Raw genomic sequence first — 20,000 nt, 5'->3', positions numbered from 1 at the left:
CATGTGTCATGTCTGTGTGGCTCTTGTTGTCAAGTTCGTGTAATGTCTATAAGATAAGATAAGATAAGATAACCTTTATTAGTCCCACACGTGGGAAATTTGTTTTGTCACAGCAGGAAGTGGACAGTGCAAAAGTTATGAGGCAAAAATTAGAATACAATAAGAATAAATACAGTACACAACTGTACAGAATAGAATAAAATAAAATACTATATACAGTAGAATAAAATAAAATAAATGAATAAATGTCTCCGTGTTTCCTGTTTTATTTTGAAAGAGTCTGGTGTTCTTTGTTCATTGCATTTAGTCTTACTCTCCCCTGTGTTGTCATTATGTTTCATTCTAGTCAGCTGTGTCCTCATGTGTCTCCACTTCCCCTGATCACCTCATGTGTGTATTTAATAATTTTAAGTCCTCAGTCTTCCTGTGTTCGTGGTCGTGTCGTCTGATTCACCCACCCTGTTATTCTAGCTGCATGTCACTATTCTAGCCTGCAAGCTATCAGCCCCAAATAAAGGCTTGCTTTGAGTTTAGCAAAAGTTCTGCCTCCTGCATCTGTGTCCACACCTGGGTCCTCCAAACACTCTCCACACGGTAGTGATGGGCAAATGAAGCTTCATGAAGCACTGAAGCTTGGTTCACCCCAGCGCAAAGCTTCTTGAAGCTTCATTTGCTCTAGCAGGACACCTACTGGACGTAAAAATATTAGTTGGCATGAATTTGAAGATCGGGCCTTTTGCACACAGCCTGTAAATGTCAACATCAAAAGGAGTGTGTAAAACATGTATATTGTAGTGATGCAGTATACTGTGTATATTTATACTGGCAGTATGGAAAATGATTATTTGGACATGCTTAAAATGGAAATGATCATTTACTGTGAGGTGAGGTGTGGTTGGGGTGTGGACAGCGGTTGTGCTTTTGTAACGTTGAGGTATGGACAGCTACACACTGAGGCTTTGAGCCTCAGTCCTGCCTGTTCACATTTTATTCTGTAAAAACTAAATTTTCACTGCTTTTATAACCTTTAGTGGGGAGAACATAGCTAGGATTTAATGATTTAACAAATCTTTTACATCCTTTGTCCTCCACAATGCTAAATGGCTGGGAGTCCTCAATCACCATGGTAACCAGGTCTTCATCTATTGGAGATTGTTCTCCTGAGGAAAGACAATAAAGACAAAGCACAAATATAAATATCACACACGTAACTTATAACAGTTGTATAATATTGTTATATCATTTAGTAACATTACTGCATGCTATATTATCATGGCATTTGATGGCTCACCTGGTCTTGCTCCACAATCAGTGTTCCCCTTATTCTCATGCAAAGCTCTGTAGTGCCTAAGCATGGATGAGGTGTTGTTGTTATAGCCCAGCTCCCTGGCACATAGCAAACACTTCACCTTGTACAAAAGTCAAGACAGCTTAACATAAGTTTTATTGCACCATCAGTATTATGAAAATACATCTTCTGTAGAAATTTACATACCTTGTTGGGAGGAATAAAATCAAAATGTTCCCACACAGGGGAGGACATCCTCCTCTTCTTAGCTGGCTCCATTCTCTCCTGACTTTCTCTCCTCACTCTCATAAACCTCCAAACTGTCTCCAAACTCTCACTAACAACTCTCCATCAAACACCCACATTTTGATTGAAGTCTGAGGGGTTTATATCGCTGTCATAGCTCGCGGCAAAGTTCGAACCACTTCATGAACCAGTCACGTGGTACAGCCGGGCAGCGAGGCTTCGGACGTCATCATTTTCAGCTCCTCCCATAAATGAAGCAAGCCTCGATACGCGCATACAGGACGTTACATCACTACCACACGGTCAGGGGGGCTGACCGAGACATACATACAACGGAAGTAAATAACCCTTCAGTCAGGACGGTGATATTAGCAATATTCCCTATTAATCCTTTCAGTCAAGCCTGTAAGTTACTGATAAACGCACGATTTAAATGATCAAATATGTCATTTGGGCAGTCTGGGTAATTCTTTTTTATATTTTTATTTATTGTCCAGAACATTCCATAATTTCTTCTAAAAATTTAGAAATAACCTCTATTCACAAGAAATCATTTACTGGGTATTAATCATTAATACTGGATAGTTTCAAGAATGTTACTTGTTTACTCAGGAGCCAATCATTTATTGTGTTGTGGCCGTCAGAGCTGTCCAGCCACTCTTTCTCTCTCTGTGGATTCCCTGGCAGCATGGCTGCTTACCCACTCAGCTGGCTCTCTGGCTGGCACACCTTTCAACCACTTGCAATATTGAAACAGCGGCTCCACTTCTCTCCAGGTCTTTATATTTGCTGTTGCTGTACACAGCACTGTCTCACATCTTCTGTTACCTCTCCTTGTGTTATCTAGTCTGTTAATCAGTTATTTCTGTGCTCTACAAACCTGAACTATGAGGCTGAATTTGAGGCTTAGTGAGGTAACTTCAGGTCTAGAAGAGTGTGATGCCGAGTTAAATTTATGAATTAGTGAGCTACGTCAAGCATATAGTACAAGTTTTCATTGTTTATGTTTAAATCACTATATGTTGAATGCATATAGACTACTAATATGTGGAAGGTTATGTTCATTGAAGCGATCAACAAATATATAGGCCACTGCCTAATCATTTCTTTAGAAAAGAGCTTCCCTGTTCAATGCACAGATAGTAGCATCACCTACCATCAAGAGATCAGCAAGAAAAATGGGCCAGATTTACTAATGAAAATGGATTAGCATGAATAGTGTTCTAGAGTCAGTTGAAACTCTAGCATTAAATGTAGCTGGTTGAGTCCTGTTAGAGAATTAGGATCACGGGTATCTGTTGAATTGCTTCTTCATCGAAATGAAGCAGCAGGATGTACATGCAGAACTGCAAGTAGGATATACATACGTGTGGCCTGTGAACAGAGAAAACTGTAGCATGTGCTAGTTAAGCACTGCCCTCCAGAAATCATGAAATAGTCAGAGAAAATAAATAAATAAATAACTAATATTAAAAGGCTCAAATACTTGTTTCAAATGGAAATTAATTTATAACTTTTTCTAAATGCATTTTTCTGGATTTTTTTGGTTATTGTTCTGTCTCTCACTGTTCAAATAAACCTGCCAACACGTGTCTACCTACTTGGGTGAAGACACGTGTTGGTAGATCAGTGACTGCTAAATCATCCAGTAGAAGACAAACTACTCTTCTAACTGCAAGGCCTGCAACAGCAACTGCAACCCGGACGATCTGATATCCTTGTGTTGGCGTTGTTTCCACATCATCATAATTAATGTTGTTCCAGGTTCAACATTGCAAGTGACCAATCACCTTCTTGTGACGTCATACTTCTGCGACTTCGAAATACCCGCCTCTGTCTGTCAATCCAGCGCGCCCGCTTCACTTGCGAGAAACCGCCGCCTGTCCGCCGAATTTGAAGTCCTTTTAGGATGCTTTTCTTTAATAAACGGTAAGCATTATACATATGTTTCTCACTTGGCTTGCTGTTTGTTTGCTAGTGATACTTGACGACAGCATTAGCTAACCAGTGTTCTCTAGACCAGCGTTCCCCAACTTTTTTGGTGTTTCGTGGCCCGGGGGTTGGGTCAGGCAAACATAAGTGAAGAGAATCTGGACTAAAAGGCCTAGACTAATGGTTGTGTGCTGAATCTATGAATCAAACTATCACCTGGGAACATAATTAACTGGTCCATAGCTGTGAAACTGGACATGAGTTCTTGATTCTATGGAGATTAACAGTAATCCAGAAATTTACAAATTTGTCCCTGGGACATCGCGTAAATGTCGTCCCTGGGACATCGCGTAAATGTCGTCCCTGGGACATCGCGTAGATGTCGTTCCTGGGACATCGTGTAAATGTCGTTCCTGGGACATCGCGTAGATGTTGTCCCTGGGACATCGCGTAGATGTTGTCCCAGGGACATCGCGTAGATGTTGTCCCTGGGACATCGCGTAAATGTTGTCCCTGGAACATCATGTAGAAGTTGCCCTGGGACATCGTGTAGATGTTGTCCCTGGGACATCATGTTAAAGTTGCCAGAGACATACCATATGAAAGTTTAGCTTCTTTTAGCCCCTGTTTGTTTTATATTATTTTATATATATATATTTTTTTAATATTATATTTAATATTTACATTGTATTGCAAAAAACCCCAAAACAAGTTAAAATGAATTAATGAATATTGACTAATTAAACCTTCGTTATTTTTCCACCAGAAATGGACGATATAATTAGAAGAAGTGTTCTGAATGACGAAAAAAAAAGAACTGGAAAAGACACACAACTTTGTGTGCATGTGTCACAATGCCAGGAGGACCCATTCAGTGTTGTGTTAGAAAAATTGAACTCGTTAACCCTTCATGGACATTATAAATGTTTAAATGTGGCCTCAGGTAAAGACAGGAAAAGAGACTATTACAAATTCAACTGCATCAGAGCTGGGAAAAAAAGTCGAAACAGCTACAGAGCAGTGGGCTGTAAGGCCTATGTTTCATTTAAAGTACTCAAATGTTGGAAAGACCACACAGTCATCGTGCAGCGTACATATGATAAGCATGATGGGCATGATCCTTCGGACCCAAAAGACGCACATTTCAACAATATTTCCAGTGACTTGAGGAGGAAGATTGAGGAACTGCTTTCCCTTGGAACTAAGCCAGCCATCATACTAACCGAATGTCATAAATGGGCCAAAGAACATGGACACAGAGATCTTCACAACAGAGAGCATTTTGTCACACCACGTGACATTGACAGTGTTAGAACCTGCATGATGAGGAAGAAGCACTTTAACTGTGGAGACAGTCAAAGTGTACATACCTTACTTAATGGAAAACATCAAGAACATGTTCTCTTCTATCAACCATACACATCTGACCAAGAACTAATGATTGTTTTGCAGACACCTGTAATGAAATCAAACATGGAGAACTATGCAAAACAGTTAGTATTTGTTGACACCACGCACTGCGTTAACCAGTATTCATTTCCCTTATTCACACTTGTTGTAAGAGATGATCATGGGCATGGAGTACCTGTGGCCTATGCTATTGTCAGCAACGAAAGTCAGAAAACCCTGGAAACTGTTCTTGGAATAGTTTGTGAGCATTTCCCAACTTCCCCGAGGTAAATAATACATTGACAGCTATTAATTTTGAAATAATTCCTTTTCAAAAAAGTTATAACATGCCAGAATCTAATGCTATAGCTGCAGCATGGGCTGCAAAAAACTTTCCTTTCCAGTTGTTAAAGCTATTCCTATAGGCTGTATGCAGTATTTTATATTTATTATTATTAACCTTTATTTAACCAGGAAAAGTCCCATTGAGATTAAAAACCTCTTTTGCAAGGGAGTCCTGGCCAAGAGGCGACAACACGTTGAAATTACAAAGTTACATACATATTATAAATAACAATTACATTTTAAAAACATTTTTCTCTGGCTCTCTCAATCTGGACTTAAAAGCATTTAATGAAATAAGATCTGCTATCTTCCAGTCTTTTTGCATCATGTTCCATGTGAAAGGGGCAGCATAAGTAAAAGCCCTCTTTCCCAGTTCAGTTCTGGCAAATGGAACATTGAGCAATAAAAGATATATCTACTTGTGAGTTGAAATGTTTAATTTGGCATTGAAGTGGTGCTTTGAGATAGCAAAAACATTTTCATACTGTTTAATCTCATTTAGTGTTTTCTTTTTTTCTGTAGAGCATTTATGGTTGACAAAGACTTTGCGGAAATAAATGCTTTGCAGAAGGTTTTTCCAGAGTCAGCTATCCTTCTATGCTGGTACCATGTCTTGCAGGTAAACCACATTGTTTTCTTTTCACGTTGTCTAAGATGCACCTGAAACACATTTTTACAACAGGGTCCTGTTGTTATGATTTGCCTCATTGTGATATTCACCTACTCAGGTTAATGAATATAAAGGGATAAAATGTTGAGTGACTATGTCCATCCATTTAAGACCACAGTGCACTCATCTTCTGGTGGCTGCTTCCCAAAGCTCTTTTTGACATTTAAAAATATGTTTGCCTGGTTGATTTCTGTAATGCACAGGTCCTCTTGTCCAGTGAGTGACAAAGTTATTTTTGGACGTCAGCTTTCTTTTATGCTTTTTGTACAGCTGCTCCTCTGTCTCTCTCTCCAGATTAACTTTTTTTCTCTTACATTCACAGGCTGTTAATCGATGGCTTTCAAAATCAGAGTCCGGGGTCCATGGGCTTTCTAACACCCAAAAGAGAAATGAAATCATTTCTTTCTTTTGTAAGCTGAAAGCTTGCACATCTGTAAGTGTAATTTGTCTATTTCACATTTTGATTTCTTGATTACACTAAGAGCATAATAACTTTCAGTTGCTAAAAAAAGTTACAGAGAGATACAAAATAGATTTTTGAAACAATTTCTAAAACTGGCTTCTTATCTTGCTTATCAAAACAAGTACTTAAGCTGTGCAGACCATCATTGTGTCACCCACTGTGCAGTAGAACTTGTGAGTGGGATTCTTTCACAGACAGATGCTGAAACCAAATATGCTTATAGGTTTAGTGTTCCTTCTTAGCCATTGTAAGGGAAGAAATAATTGCTTCTTAATACAAAAACACGACATATTATTAATAACTTAAAATTCTTAATGTTATTCAATAAAAGGAAAAGGGCTTCAATACATAATATTAAAGATTTCAATAGGTCTGTTAAATGGATTGAAATATATTCTGTTGCATCCAATTCTCTTAGGAGGACGACTTTAAAGCCACATCAGCAGAGTTCTGCCAGACATTTAAGCAATACCCTTTGGTGTGCCAGTATTTTCAGAAGCACTGGGAAGGCATTGGCCACATGTGGTGTGACTACGGCCGTCGCTTCAGTCACGCTCGTTCTGAAACAAACAATGTGATTGAAAGGTATGATTTATTATTTTGACCTCATTCAATTGTATTGCTGAAAAAAAGATATTATGCTTTAATCCAAGAGGCTAAACTGAGTAGGTTCTTCATGTCATTGCCAGAACAGGTTTTAGGCAAATCCTTTAAATTCTAGCAGCGTTTTTTATGTTATCACAACAAAAAACAGAGTAGGTGGATTTGCCTAAATCAGCTAAACCGGCACAGAGCATTCCTTTATAAAAGACGTGTGCAATAGGTATTCCAATTTTTAAAAAATAATACAGTCTTGATTAAAACTTTAAATTCCTTCAATTACAGTTACTAATCATTTCAAATAACTGTTTTTCAGATTTTTCCACCGCCTGAAATACCAGTTTTTATCTGGCTACAAGAATAGGCGTCTGGATGATCTGATTGAAGTGCTCCTAGGGAAGGCCGACGACTACTTCTCAGTCATAAAAAGCCTGCAAGATGTGGGCCGCATGAAAAACAGGTTTGCTGACACCTTGTCTCAAGTTTCAGACTCTGCTTCAAGACTGATGGAAAGTGGTTGGGCTCTTAAAATTACAGTCAAGAACAGCCATGGAGTTAATGCATATCAAGTCCCATCTGAGTCAAGAGAAGACATGGTGTATGATGTCTGCCCTGTTGAGTCCTACTGCAACTGTACATATGGCTTACGAGGACTTCTTTGCAAGCATCTAGTGTTACTTGCAAAATTAGCAGAGGCTGACAATGACATCTATCCAAACATGGAAACAGACCTTGGCAAGAATTGCAGTGAAAGAAAGGCATTACTTTGTACACTGTGAGGACTTGAAAGTGATAAAAATGCCAAGTTTGTTTGGAAATCTGTGTTTTTTTGCATCGGCTGAAACACTTCAGTGCACTTGTTGTACGTTCTCTCACTATAACACATGTGCTTGCCTGAAGGTGGCTTGTAGCCATTTTAAACAAATGAAAAACTCTCTGAAAAGTCCTCTATCAACTTTGAATGACACTCCTGTAGTTGAAAGCACAGACAAAAAATGCACAGAAGATGCAGTTGGAAAACTAAATGCTGTTTTAGACACAGTTAAACAGTGGGCATTCATTCCAGAGGGTATTACTGCAATGATAGATGAACTGCATACAAATGTCTTAAAAACAAAACAAGTAGGCAAAAGTATATGCCAGTACGAAATAAAGACGACAGATAATGCACGCAAAATTAGGCCATTGTATTCTAGCAAGAAACGTTCGGCCAGCATCGACATTCCAACAGTCTGAAAATGAATGTGAACAGTCGATAACCACTGAAAGGGAGACATCCTCTGGAGAAAATGAAAACCTTTTGGAATACAAAACAAAAAAGAGAAGAGTTAAAGCTAAGTATATGCACAAGTAGACTTTTGTGTAGACATTTCAAAGGGACTGCATCCATTACTTCTGTTTATTGAAACTAAAGCTGTCTTAACTTTCTGCCAAGGAACAGATGAAAAGAAATTGTTTGCTCTCTCAAGCAGTTGTTATTTATGTGTGTTATTCATTACGTTGGCTTGGTTGCTGTTTTTGATACAAACTCATCTGTGCCCATTGTAATATTTTCATATGTTACTATTTTTATATTGCTATGTATTATAAATAAAGGATTAAATCACAAATCAAATCAAATCACTTTTATTGTCACATCACATGTGCAGGTACATTGGTACAGCACATGTGAGTGAAATTCTTGTGTGCGAGCTTCACAAGCAACAGAGTTGTGCAAAATACAATAATGTAAACAAGCAAAATACAAGAATGTAAATGTAAATTTTGTAATGTATTTGAAAACATTATTAGAACCCCACAACCACAACCAAAGCAGACATGACGCCAGACCACCAACCTCTGACTCTCTCCCCCACCGATGTAGGAGCGGTGCTGAGCAGGATCAATGTCCACAAGGCTGCAGGCCCTGATGGCATCCCCGGGCGTGTTCTCAGAGCGTGTTCTGAGGAGCTTGCAGGAGTGCTCACAGACATATTCAACCTGTCCTTGGCCCACGCTGTGGTACCGGCCTGCTTCAAATCCACCTCCATCGTCCCGATACCCAAAAACTCCAACCCATCTTGCCTCAATGACTACCGCCCAGTAGCACTCACCCCCATCATCACTAAGTGCTTAGAGCAGCTGGTCCTAGCACACTTCAAATCCTGTCTCCCCCCCACCCTGGACCCCCACCAATTCGCATACCGCCGGAACAGGAGCACAGAGGATGCAGTCTCCATCGCACTGCACTCTGTCCTCTCACACCTGGACAACAACAACACCTACGCCAGAATGCTGTTTATAGACTTCAGTTCAGCATTCAATACAATCCACCCCTGACAACTCATCAGGAAACTGACAGACCTGGGCATCAGTTCCCTCATCTGCAAATGGTTACTGGACTTCCTGACCAACCGCCCCCAACATGTCCGGCTGGATAACCGCTGCTCATCTACAATCACGATGAACACCGGTGTACCACAAGGCTGTGTGATGAGCCCTTTCCTCTACTCCCTCTTCACCCACGACTGCAGACCTGCTGATGGTTCCAACACCATCATTAAGTTTGCAGATGACACCACGGTGATTGGCCTCATCAGTGACAACGATGAGGCCGCCTACAGGGAGGAGGTGGATCGTCTGGCTGAGTGGTGCGACAGAAACAACCTGCTGCTTAACACCGAGAAGACCAAGGAGCTCATCGTGGACTACAGGAGGAATGCTGACCCACATCCACCCATCCACATTAAGGGGACGGCTGTGGAGCGTGTGAGCAGCTTCAAGTTCCTGGGAGTCCACATCTCCGAGGATCTCACCTGGACGACCAGCTGCTCCAAGCTGGTCAAGAAGGCTCACCAGCGCCTCTTCTTCTTGAGGACTCTGAGGAAGAACCACCTGTCCTCAGACATCCTGGTGAACTTCTATCGCTGCACCATCGAGAGCATCCTGACCAACTGTATAACAGTCTGGTACGGGAACTGCTCTGCCTCGGACCGGAAGGCGTTGCAGAGGGTCGTGAAAACTGCCCAGCGCATCGCCGGAGCACCACTTCCTGCCATAAAAGACATCTACAGGAAGCGGTGTCTGAAAAGGGCTGGGAAAATCATCAAAGACCCCAGTCACCCATCACATGGACTCTTCACCCTCCTGCCCTCTGGGAGGCGCTACAGGAGCCTCCGGACTAAGACCACCAGGTACCGGAACAGCTTCTTCCCCACAGCTGTCAGACTCCTGAACTCTGCCTCCTGACATCTGACCCACGTTAAACTCATGGACTGAACATACACACACCCACAATGGACAACTGTACCCTCAAACACACAATAATAACATGGACTGAACCACCACTCACAACCACTAGCACTTTATATAGCCTCTGTAGAAACTATCTACACCCTCACTTATCTTAACTGCACTACTGTATAGCTCTGTGTAAATAATCATTCTGTACATTCGATAATTTTTAACCTACAACTGTTTACAACTTGCATAGTTCCCATTTCTGTATAGCTGTATATCCCAGATTCTGTAAAGTTATTTATTTCATATTCTGTATAGTTTTTCATATTTATATCCTGTTCATATCCTGTACATAGCTTGTACTCACTACAGCCTGTACATACTTATAGTTATAGAATATTCACAACATACTTCATACCGTGTACATTATAACATACCATAATAGACCCATTTCTGTAATATACTCACATATCTATATTATTGCTAATATATATTGTAATATATCTATATCACTAAAGCACTTCTGGATGGATGCAAACTGCATTTCGTTGCCCTGTACCTGTGCATGTGCAATGACAATAAAGTTGAATTCTATTCTATTCTATTCTATTCACTTAAAGGAGCCTCGCTGTGACGTAATCGACCTTCACATGCGGCCTCCGAAGGACGCAGGGACACAGCCCTCCTGAGGATTACCCAGAATCCCTTGCTAATCCTAGTGGGTGCAGGGCGACATTTGACACTGGGTGGCGCTATTGTGCCAGGATGTAACCCTTTAAACCAGGGGTGCCCAATCCCGGTCCTCGAGAGCTACCGTCCTGCAGCTTTTAGATGCATCCCTACTCCAACACAGCTGAATCAAATGAATGGCTTGTTATCAGGCCTTTGCCAAACACGATGGCATGCTGAAGAGGTAACCAAACCATTTGATTCAGCTGTGTTGGAGTAGGGATGCATCTAAAAGCTGCAGGACGGTAGCTCTCGAGGACCGGGATTGGGCAGCCCTGCTTTAAACTCTATTACATGAGCATGTGTATTTTGCGCATTAGCGGCCTGGACTTCTGCCTGGAGTCACGTGACTTTTCATTGAAGGGGCACGTGCGCCGGAGCTTCAGCTTCAAACGGACCATCACGAGCAGGAAGCGGCTCCCATGGCCTCTCCACTGAAAGTGTGCATAGTCGGGTCTGGAAACTGGTAAGCTCTTATGATGCTGACGTTGTTGCCGGACGCGGTGCTGCAAACAGGTTGTTGCATCTGTCGGTGTGCGGAGTGTCGTTAGTGCCTACCTGCTTTGTAAGCGTCCTCCTGGAGTCAGCTACGAGGAGCTGGAACAGAGCTTCTTCAGCATAAGCACAGTGCTTTCCTGGTCGTGTTCCTTTTTAATTTCATATTAACTGGTGATGTTAGTTTAAGTGTTGCATGTTTCAGGTGACACATCCGGAAGTTTGCCTTTTTCCAACAGCTGTCCCCTCTGTCTGCCGGCATCCTGCGGTTTGACATATGATACAGGGCTCGCTGAAAACAACAGCTAGTCTGTAGTTAATATTGACACGTATATGAATTTCCATTCTGTTCTGACAGAAACACAAATTATTCTCAGCAAAAAAAAAGTTAATTCGATGTTTTATTCCGCTAAACCATAATAATGTGGTTCGGTGAGATAAATCTGAAGCCAACATTTACCCCTGACACCAGCTGAGTGAAGGGACCTCGAGCTTACCTGCATCCGGGTCACTCTTTCAGCTGTTCATTTAAAATATGCGCACAAGTTCACTGGTGATGGTCAGCAGCCTGCTCCATAAACATGAAACTATGGCTTTATGTTGTGAGCCCCTCACAAACAAATAAAGAAATGTGCCATATGCTTCATGAGCACAGAGGGAGGGCGTGCTGGACATCAGTCAGCATAGAAACAGACCAAAACTTTAAGAACCGGGTTTGTTTGATTTGTTTCCTGTAGGCTGTAAGTAAGTGTTGTTTATTTCAGCATGAAACACGCGCCGTAGTAAGTTCAGGGACTGATCCGTGTGGTAACTCGAGCTTCAGTGCCTACAAGTGTCTCAAAGTTTGATGTGACTAAAGACTGAAAATGTCACCGTCACCAGTTCATACAAGCCTGAGTGCATGTCCATGTCAACATGACTACAGGTAACATTACAAAACAGTGTTTTCTTCAAAAATAAATATGTTTAATGAAGCCTGCTGATTGGACTTGTACAGAGTATTATAGTTCCCAGATTGATTATGACGCCACTGACAGCATACACTCACCACGCATGACCAGAGTTTCTCATTTGACTTGAGGATAAAAATGTCAAATGTTTGTTTGTTTGTTTGTTTTTAATTGAAATGTAAGATGGTAAAAACAGTAACAGTGGGCTTAGTAACTCAGCTATGGCTGTCAGAGTAGACTGATGTCGGGTCAGATTGTGCTTACACTGGGAAACAAAAGCAGAGTTTTGTTATTTTATTTTCCCCATAAACCTTAAAAGGCATCAGTGGCAGACTCTGCTATAAAATCAGTGAGCGTGTTACAGCCCATCAGTGTGGTGTTTAGTGAACAATAACCTTCCCTTTGTCATCTCTGGACTCTTAGTGCATGTTTTCACCTGTGTAACACCTCGATCAGAATCTGTTTTGTTTACATGAAGCAACAGTAGGATCGTGTTCCCGGACAAGAACACTAGCACACCTCCTTAATCCTTCATATGCTTAATCACCTCTCACACCAACTCTCTTCCACTCGAAAAATTCACAAGAATGAAGCTAACGAAGTAGTTTAGGATGGTCCAATTGATTAGCTGACTGAATGATTAATTGATCAATGCCTTGAAACATCTAGAAATATTTGCTGATCTCTGTGTCTTTGTTGCAGGGGCTCTGCTATTGCCAGGATTATCGGAGATAATGCCAGGACATTGCAGCATATTGCTACCACTGTGAAGATGTGGGTGTTTGAAGAAAATATTAATGGCAGGAAGCTTAGCGACATCATCAACACTGAGCATGAAAACGTTAAGTACCTTCCTGGATACAAACTACCAGAGAATGTGGTGAGAAGTAGTATGATGTCATTCTTTTGCTGAGCTCATTAAACTCTGCAGAGCACTAAAGCTGCACTATACTGCCAAAAGTATTCACTCACCCAAGTCATCGAATTCAGGTGTTCCAGTCACTTCCATCAAGAACCCAGGCATGTAGACTGCTTCTGCAAACATTATAGATCAGTGTGATGATGGGATGCAACAAGGCCGGTCATAAATATCCTCTTTATCAAATATTCCACAGTCAGCTTCTAGTGGTATTTTAACAAAGTCGAAGCCTACCACTCAGCCACAGAGCAGGGTCAGCGCACAGTGCACCGAGGTCACCGGCTTTCTGCTACAGGCCTCCAAACTTTATGTTGCCTTCAGATTAGCTGAAGAACAGTGCATAGAGTTCTTCATGGAATGGGTCACCATGGATGCTGTATCCATCACCAAGCACAATGCAAAGCATCCGGTGCAGTTGTGTAAAGCACGCTGACCTGAACTCTAGAGCAGTTCACTGGAGTCACAAATCGTGCAATGATGGACAAGCTGGCGTTTGGTGGCTGCCAGGAGAGCGATACGTGTCTGACCGCAATGACTGCAGTGTCCATATCGACATGGTTGAGAGACTTTGGTGTGGAAGAACTCGACTAGAGTCCTCACCTCAATCTGACAGAACACCGCTGGGATAAATTAGAGCGGAGACTGCGAGCCAGGCCTTACATCAGTGTCTGACTTCACAAATGCGCTTCAGGAAGGAGGTCAAGAATTTACGGAAGCTTGTTTCTGCCAGTAAAAAAGAAAAATGTATCCATAACTCGAAATTTTGAGTTACCTCTGCCAGTCAGTAATCTACATGAATGTCATTTTCTTGTTACTTGGAAGGATATGGCGCGCTCAAAACCGGAGCGCAACAAATTGGCGCCTGCGAGAGTTCGTTCGCTGATAGTGACGCCACGTGATTCCGCTAATAACACAAGGCTTTCATCATGTGTGAAGCCAGGCTGAAAATAGTCAGCAGTTTGTGCATTCATGACTGGCTGTAGTACTGGTAGCTTAGCATAGCATTTGTAGCTGAGGGTAACAAGGAAAAGACGGCATTCACGTAGCTTACTGATTGGTAGAGTTGACTCGAGATTTGGAGAAAATAAGCACACTACGAAATGTGGAGATCCTTCTCGTTAAAGCTGAAGCTGTTATCGTTGCAAAGGGTTGGATGACTTTCTATTAAACCCTTAGATTAAGACTGGGGTGTCACCCCAGTTCATGTATGGCTGAAGACAGACGAGTGAATATTTTTGGCAATATGGTGGAAGTGTGTAACACAGTACGGTGGGGAAATCACCCAGACTCACAGGATTATTCAAAGCCTACTCAGCTTTGAATTGAATGGCGCTTCTGTCGTCTCCATAGGTGGCTGTACCAAAGCTCTCTGATGCTGCTATGGGAGCTGACCTGCTGGTGTTTGTCGTCCCTCATCAGTTCATTAGGAAACTCTGTGATGAAATGGTGGGCTGTGTCTCTGCCAGAGCTCGAGGAATCACGCTCATAAAGGTAATGATGCCCATTTCACCGTCTCGCTATCTCACACTCCACTGCTGCTTTTAACTTTCCAAATTCTGCAGAGCAAAGACCTGACACAGGATCTGAGCCGTGCATACAAACTCAGCTGAACATGCCCGGAGTATCTTTGTTATGTGGATTTGCTTCTAACAGGATCCCTAATGATCAGGATAAGCGGTCACATAAAGCTGTTTTTTGGTTCATATTGCCAGTAAGTGTCTCCAGCCATCCATAAAACACAGCGAAGGTCTTTGGGGTAGTAAAGGTGTAAGGACATTTGGCACACAGACTGCAGTAGCCAGGGATCCGGTGATGTGCAGTATTCATTTTGTGATCAAATATGTCGACAAAGTGAGCGTGTGCGCTGAAGAGTGAGTTTGATGTTTGGATGCCTCTCTTCCACAGGGACCCCCCAACATTCTGATCCAAGCACTGTAAACAAAAACACACTAAACTCAGAGTCCAGTGTTTGTCTGTTTCAGTACTCATGACGCATTCATGGCTGTGTATTGCATTAGTACATATTTTGAGCACATATTTTGCAGGGCAGCCTGTAAGTGCTGCTGTCAAAGCTTTGGCTGCACCCTGGAGCTACGTGGCAGGCAGGAAGAGCCACAATACAGCACTTGGAAAATGAGAAGTAAACTCACAAGCAGTCTTTTAATGTTACGCTTATACCAAGTACAAAATAATATAGATCAAAAACAAGGAAACCAAAACTACAGATCTTCTGTGAACCAGCGCTAAGAAGGGCAAACCAAGCGTCCCAGCAGGTCTCACTGCCTGTCTTGTCTGTCATACATCCCTCCTGGCACGTATCCACCTACTCCACCCTGCCTGCACTCTTCTTCACCTCTCTTTTGCACTTTTCCATGTGTCTCTTTCATTCGCATACACTAGTCATCACATGACCTGCAACACCTTCACCTACTTTTCTGTCACCCTCAGCTGCCACGTAAGATCCCACAGTTCCTCTCTTGGTGCCTCATCTTTCTCTAGCTCCACAAGGTCACATCGCAGGCGTCCATCAGCGTACTCAAAGCAAGCGTCACGTCTGTAGTGCTCTTTCTCTGCATGAAGCCACACTCCCCTTCACTGATCATCACCTTTAACCACTCTTTCCCATACCTCCATGGTATCTGTCTCAGGCTTTATCCCTCAGTAGTTACTACAGCTCTGCACATTACTCTGTTCTTAAAAACTGGTACCAGTGCACTTCTCCATTCCTCGGCCATCCCCTAACCAAACAGTACAATTTGAGTGTGTAACACTGTTGTTTCGAAGTCTTCGATCTGTAGTTACAGGCTGTTTGTAGCCTGTCCAAATTTGGCACGAGTGTCATTTTTTGCATTTGCCATCAACATGTGTGACTCATTTGGTGACACTGAGGTCTATTAACAAATTTCTAGGCACAATAAGGGGTGTAAACTATAACGCATGGTGGAAGTAGATCATATCTATGTGTTTTGTGGATGCTGTGGTCCTACCGGGCTCATCAAATGCTGATCTCCACAAACCCCCTATCATCAGTCAGAACTGGTACCTCAGAATCCCACGTCATGGCTCTGAAGCTGAAAAGACTCCAGGTTAGAGAAGAATTGCTTCCTCTAGTCAAGAGCTCAAATATCTCTTGTTCACAAGTGGGTGAACAGGTGAGTGTGAGATGGACTGGTTCATCATCTGCAGTTATTTGGACTCTGTTTTGGTAGAGAGGGTGCTGGTGAATGTGTTTGGCTGCAAGCTGTGGGTAGTGACTGGAAGAATCAGGCTACATCAGAAATTAGCTTCATTTCAAGGGCTTAGCCTTGGGGTGAAGAGGTCAGTCAGAAGGAACATATCAGGGGGAGGCTGGTTTCCTCCCTTGACTTTCTGCATGCATCCATCTACAGCATGGGTATAAGCAGCTGTGTCCTTTATGGCTCATCCTGTATGCCATCGCTCATCCACCACCGCCCCTCTCATTACTGTCTCAGGGTATATATGAGGGTCCAGAGGGCCTGAGGCTGATCTCTGACGTCATTCGTGAGAAGATGGAGATTGATGTCAGTGTCCTGATGGGAGCAAACATCGCCAACGAAGTAGCAGCTGAGAAGTTCTGTGAATCCACCATCGGTGAGTAGAATCCACGTGGAAAATGTTATTCAGTAGATTCTATTACTGCCTGCTGTAACTGGCATGTTGTGGATTTAAAAAGAACAAACGGGACCTGGAAGAGAAGAAATGTGTTTTGTTTTTTTGTCCCCTTGGCTTGATTGGATGGGAGTGTAGGGTCTCTGCCTGGTTTAGGAAGCAGACTCATACTGGCAGAGTTCATACTGGGAGATGGTGCGTGATCTGAATTTGAGTCAGCGTTCTGAATAAAGTGCGTGCTAGCAAAGATCAAAATTGTGTAAAACTGAGCTGGAAAACCATGTGGAGCTGGAGCTGGGAGATGCTGTGGGCTTCATGGCATTCACACGTTGTGTAATAATGTAAGGACAACATCAGATGGATTCGTCATTAATACATATAAAGCTTCAGAAAAGTCTTTTAAAAGATGTATTTGTTGCGGATCATGAGTAATGTTCCCAGGCGAGTCTTTAGTTGTTTTTTCTTAACTTAGCTTTAACTGGTTAGCCTGGAATTTTCTGGATTTATTGTAGGGCTGAACGATTATGGAAAATAATCTAATTGCGATTTTTTTTGCCCCAATATTGCGATTGCGATGCGATATGCGATTTTTTTTTTTTTTAAGGTCTTTGTCTTCTGTATTATTAAACAAAGACAAGCAATACATCATATAGTATGGCCAATACTATATTACATTAATTTTAAACTGTTCTTTCCTGGAAGACAGACCTCTGTTATGATGACATGAGGTGATGCATGAATTGATGACTGACATTTTTATTTAACTTCTTCAATCACAACAGTATATTTGAACATACACAATAGTTTATTTTTAGCTTACAAACATCTGAGCATAAAGTGCTGACAAGGAACCCTGGTGTAAACATTAAAATGAAAGTCAGTACAATGTGCAGATTGCAGAAATATACATAAACAAAATCAGTGGCTTTACCACACTCAGTTTTTCGACATCTGTGAACTACTAGACAGTCATTCAATTAAAAAATAATATTAAATAAAAAATACACACATCTTACTGATCTCTGCAGTCAGTAACATTACACATAAAGTGCAAACATAATAGCAATTGTATAAACACACACACAAACACGCCTTTAAAGTTTAAAGGCGTGAAATTGGACGGTCTAGTTCTGATTAGCGTCACCGCTGTCTCGGTGGAGTTTAATAAACTCGGCCGTCTGCTTCTTGCTATCTAAAATATAAATTCAAATTCAAATTCAAATTTTATTTGTCACGTACACAGTCATACACAGTACGATATGTAGTGAAATGCTTGGACAACTGCTCGTGACCTAAAGAAAACAAAAAAGGAAAAGGCTATGAATAAGATAGGAAATAAATATGAAAATTTAAAAAGGGTAAATTTAACTAGGAAGGAATAAAATATAAATTAAGGTTAAAAATGAAATAACTGTACAACAAAATACACAATATAGAACTATATAAGAATGTATGAAGAAATCTAAATATAAATAAATATATACACAATAACAGCAGCTGTACAAGTATTAACCGGAAATGAAGAATATAGTGACCAGTGTTGTGCAAAACCAATGTTCAGAAAGTCCAGTGTGTGTGTAAGAACCATATGTGTGGGTCAGTACTGTGTGGTGGTGTGATTGAGAGACCGTATCGCCTGCGGGAAGAAGCTCCTCCTCAGTCTCTCTGTGTTGGTCTTCAGGGAGCGGAATCGCTTTCCTGACCTCAACAGAGAGAACAGTCTGTTGTTGGGATGGCTGAGGTCCTTCACCATCTTCCTGGCCTTGGTCCGGCACCGCCTGCTGTAGATTGAGTGCAGGTCAGGGAGCTCGGAGCGGATGGTGCGCTCAGCTGACCGCACAACCCTCTCTAGAGCTCGTCTGTCCTGCATGGTGCTGTTCCCGAACCAGGTTAAGATGTTTCCCGCCAGGATGCTCTCTATGGTGCACGAGTAAAAGTTCCTGAGCACCTTGGAGGGCAGTTGGAAGTCTCTCAAGCGTCTGAGGTGGTAGAGACGCTGTCGGGCCTTTTTCACCACGGTGTTGATGTGACAGGACCATGACAGGTCCTGCGTGATGTGAACTCCGAGGTATTTGAAGCTGTCCACTCTCTCCACTGGGCACTCGTTGATGACGGGGGTCTGGTAGTTCCTCTCCTGCTTAGTGCTGAAGTCCACTATCAGCTCCTTTGTCTTACTGACGTTTAGAAGGAGGTTGTTCCTCTGGCACCAGTTCTCCAGATTCCTAATCTCCTTCACGTAGGCCGTCTCGTTGTTATCAGAGATCAGGCCCACCACGACGGTGTCGTCAGCAAACTTGATGATGGTGGTAGAGCTGGTAGTGGCCACACAGTCATATGTGTACAAAGAGTACAGCAGGGGGCTCAGAACACACCCCTGGGGGGCTCCAGTGCTGGTGTAAATTCTCGACTGTCTCATACTTCTGTTTAATAAGTTTTCTGTTTGACGTTTAGTCAGCTGTGTGAAAACCAAGGAGGAACCCACCCGGGGGATTAATAAAGTTTTATTTTATCTAATCTAATAACTTTAATCTCAGCCAAACCGATTTACTCACGAACAAACAAAACACTGAAAAAAGCCCAACAATAACATTTTTAGGTTGTCTAAGTGACTTATATATTACGTTTAACCCGAGCAGCGAAACTCCGCGGGGATCTGAAAATGATGTGCCGGGAGTTGTGCCGTTCTCAGCGACCCTCGAGGTCCCGGCTAGCTGTCGAGCTGGTGGGTAGCAGACGCCTCTGAAAACGTCGAAGCACTTTTGCAAATATGGGATATCTTGATAAACCGAGCAGATATTTGATGTTTACACAGCTACTTTCTCGCCTGAAAATATGTTAAAAGTTTATTTTGTGACCCAGAAAGATTAGTATGAGTAATTTTAAAACTTAGTAGCGGCCGCCATTGCTGGAAACTGGAGTTTGGCTGGGCCGCGCTATGAATTCTGGGATATGGTAGTAATTTGGACAGCCTTCGGCGCGTCGCTGTGACGTAATCGGTCTACAAATGCGGCCTCAGGAGGATGCAGCCCATGAATTTGGACATGTCCAGAGTATAATCGCAGCCTTTGCAGTTAGAAAATTGCACTTGATCATGTCGCGATATTATCGCAAATGCGATATATCGT

General features: G+C 42.2%; 2 protein-coding genes across 6 annotated transcripts in view; both read left to right on the top strand.

Annotated features, from left to right (window-relative positions):
- The first annotated feature begins 3,457 nt into the window (after positions 1–3,457).
- LOC146658400 (uncharacterized) lies at positions 3,458–8,190 on the top strand. Of its 2 annotated transcripts, none has more exons than XM_085422010.1 (5): positions 3,458–3,463; positions 5,723–5,819; positions 6,193–6,303; positions 6,752–6,918; positions 7,250–8,178. In XM_085422010.1, exons 2-5 carry the CDS (start codon positions 5,730–5,732, stop codon positions 7,710–7,712), a joined length of 831 nt encoding a protein of 276 aa, XP_085278136.1. In that variant the 5' UTR covers positions 3,458–3,463; positions 5,723–5,729; the 3' UTR covers positions 7,713–8,178. The 2 variants fall into 2 exon arrangements, with proteins under 2 accessions (XP_085278136.1, XP_085278135.1); XM_085422009.1 differs by lacking the exon at positions 3,458–3,463 and adding an exon at positions 4,220–5,142 and having other exon boundaries at positions 7,250–8,190.
- Positions 8,191–10,940: 2,750 nt separating this feature from the next.
- LOC146658399 (glycerol-3-phosphate dehydrogenase 1-like protein) overlaps positions 10,941–20,000 on the top strand; it is an 18,031-nt gene continuing 8,971 nt past the window's right edge. The window contains exons 1-4 of one of the 4 annotated variants that reach the window (XR_014913711.1): positions 10,941–11,347; positions 13,029–13,206; positions 14,596–14,736; positions 16,719–16,857. Coding sequence is in view for 3 of the 4 variants with exons in the window: in XM_085422019.1 (XP_085278145.1) it covers positions 11,304–11,347; positions 13,029–13,206; positions 14,596–14,736; positions 16,719–16,857 (502 nt within the window). In the remaining variant the exon portion in view is untranslated. The remainder of the gene's footprint in view (positions 11,348–13,028; positions 13,207–14,595; positions 14,737–16,718; positions 16,858–20,000) is intronic. The other 3 variants (XM_085422020.1, XM_085422019.1, XM_085422021.1) reach the window with 3 other exon arrangements.

The sequence above is a fragment of the Rhamphochromis longiceps genome, linkage group LG11, assembly GCF_057381845.1.
Source record: "Rhamphochromis longiceps isolate RC_006_pf linkage group LG11, R_longiceps_female_GT1.1, whole genome shotgun sequence".
NCBI classification, from domain to species: domain Eukaryota; kingdom Metazoa; phylum Chordata; class Actinopteri; order Cichliformes; family Cichlidae; genus Rhamphochromis; species Rhamphochromis longiceps.
Note: the sequence above shows the minus strand (reverse complement) of the source record. Positions and strands in the feature narration are given on the sequence as shown.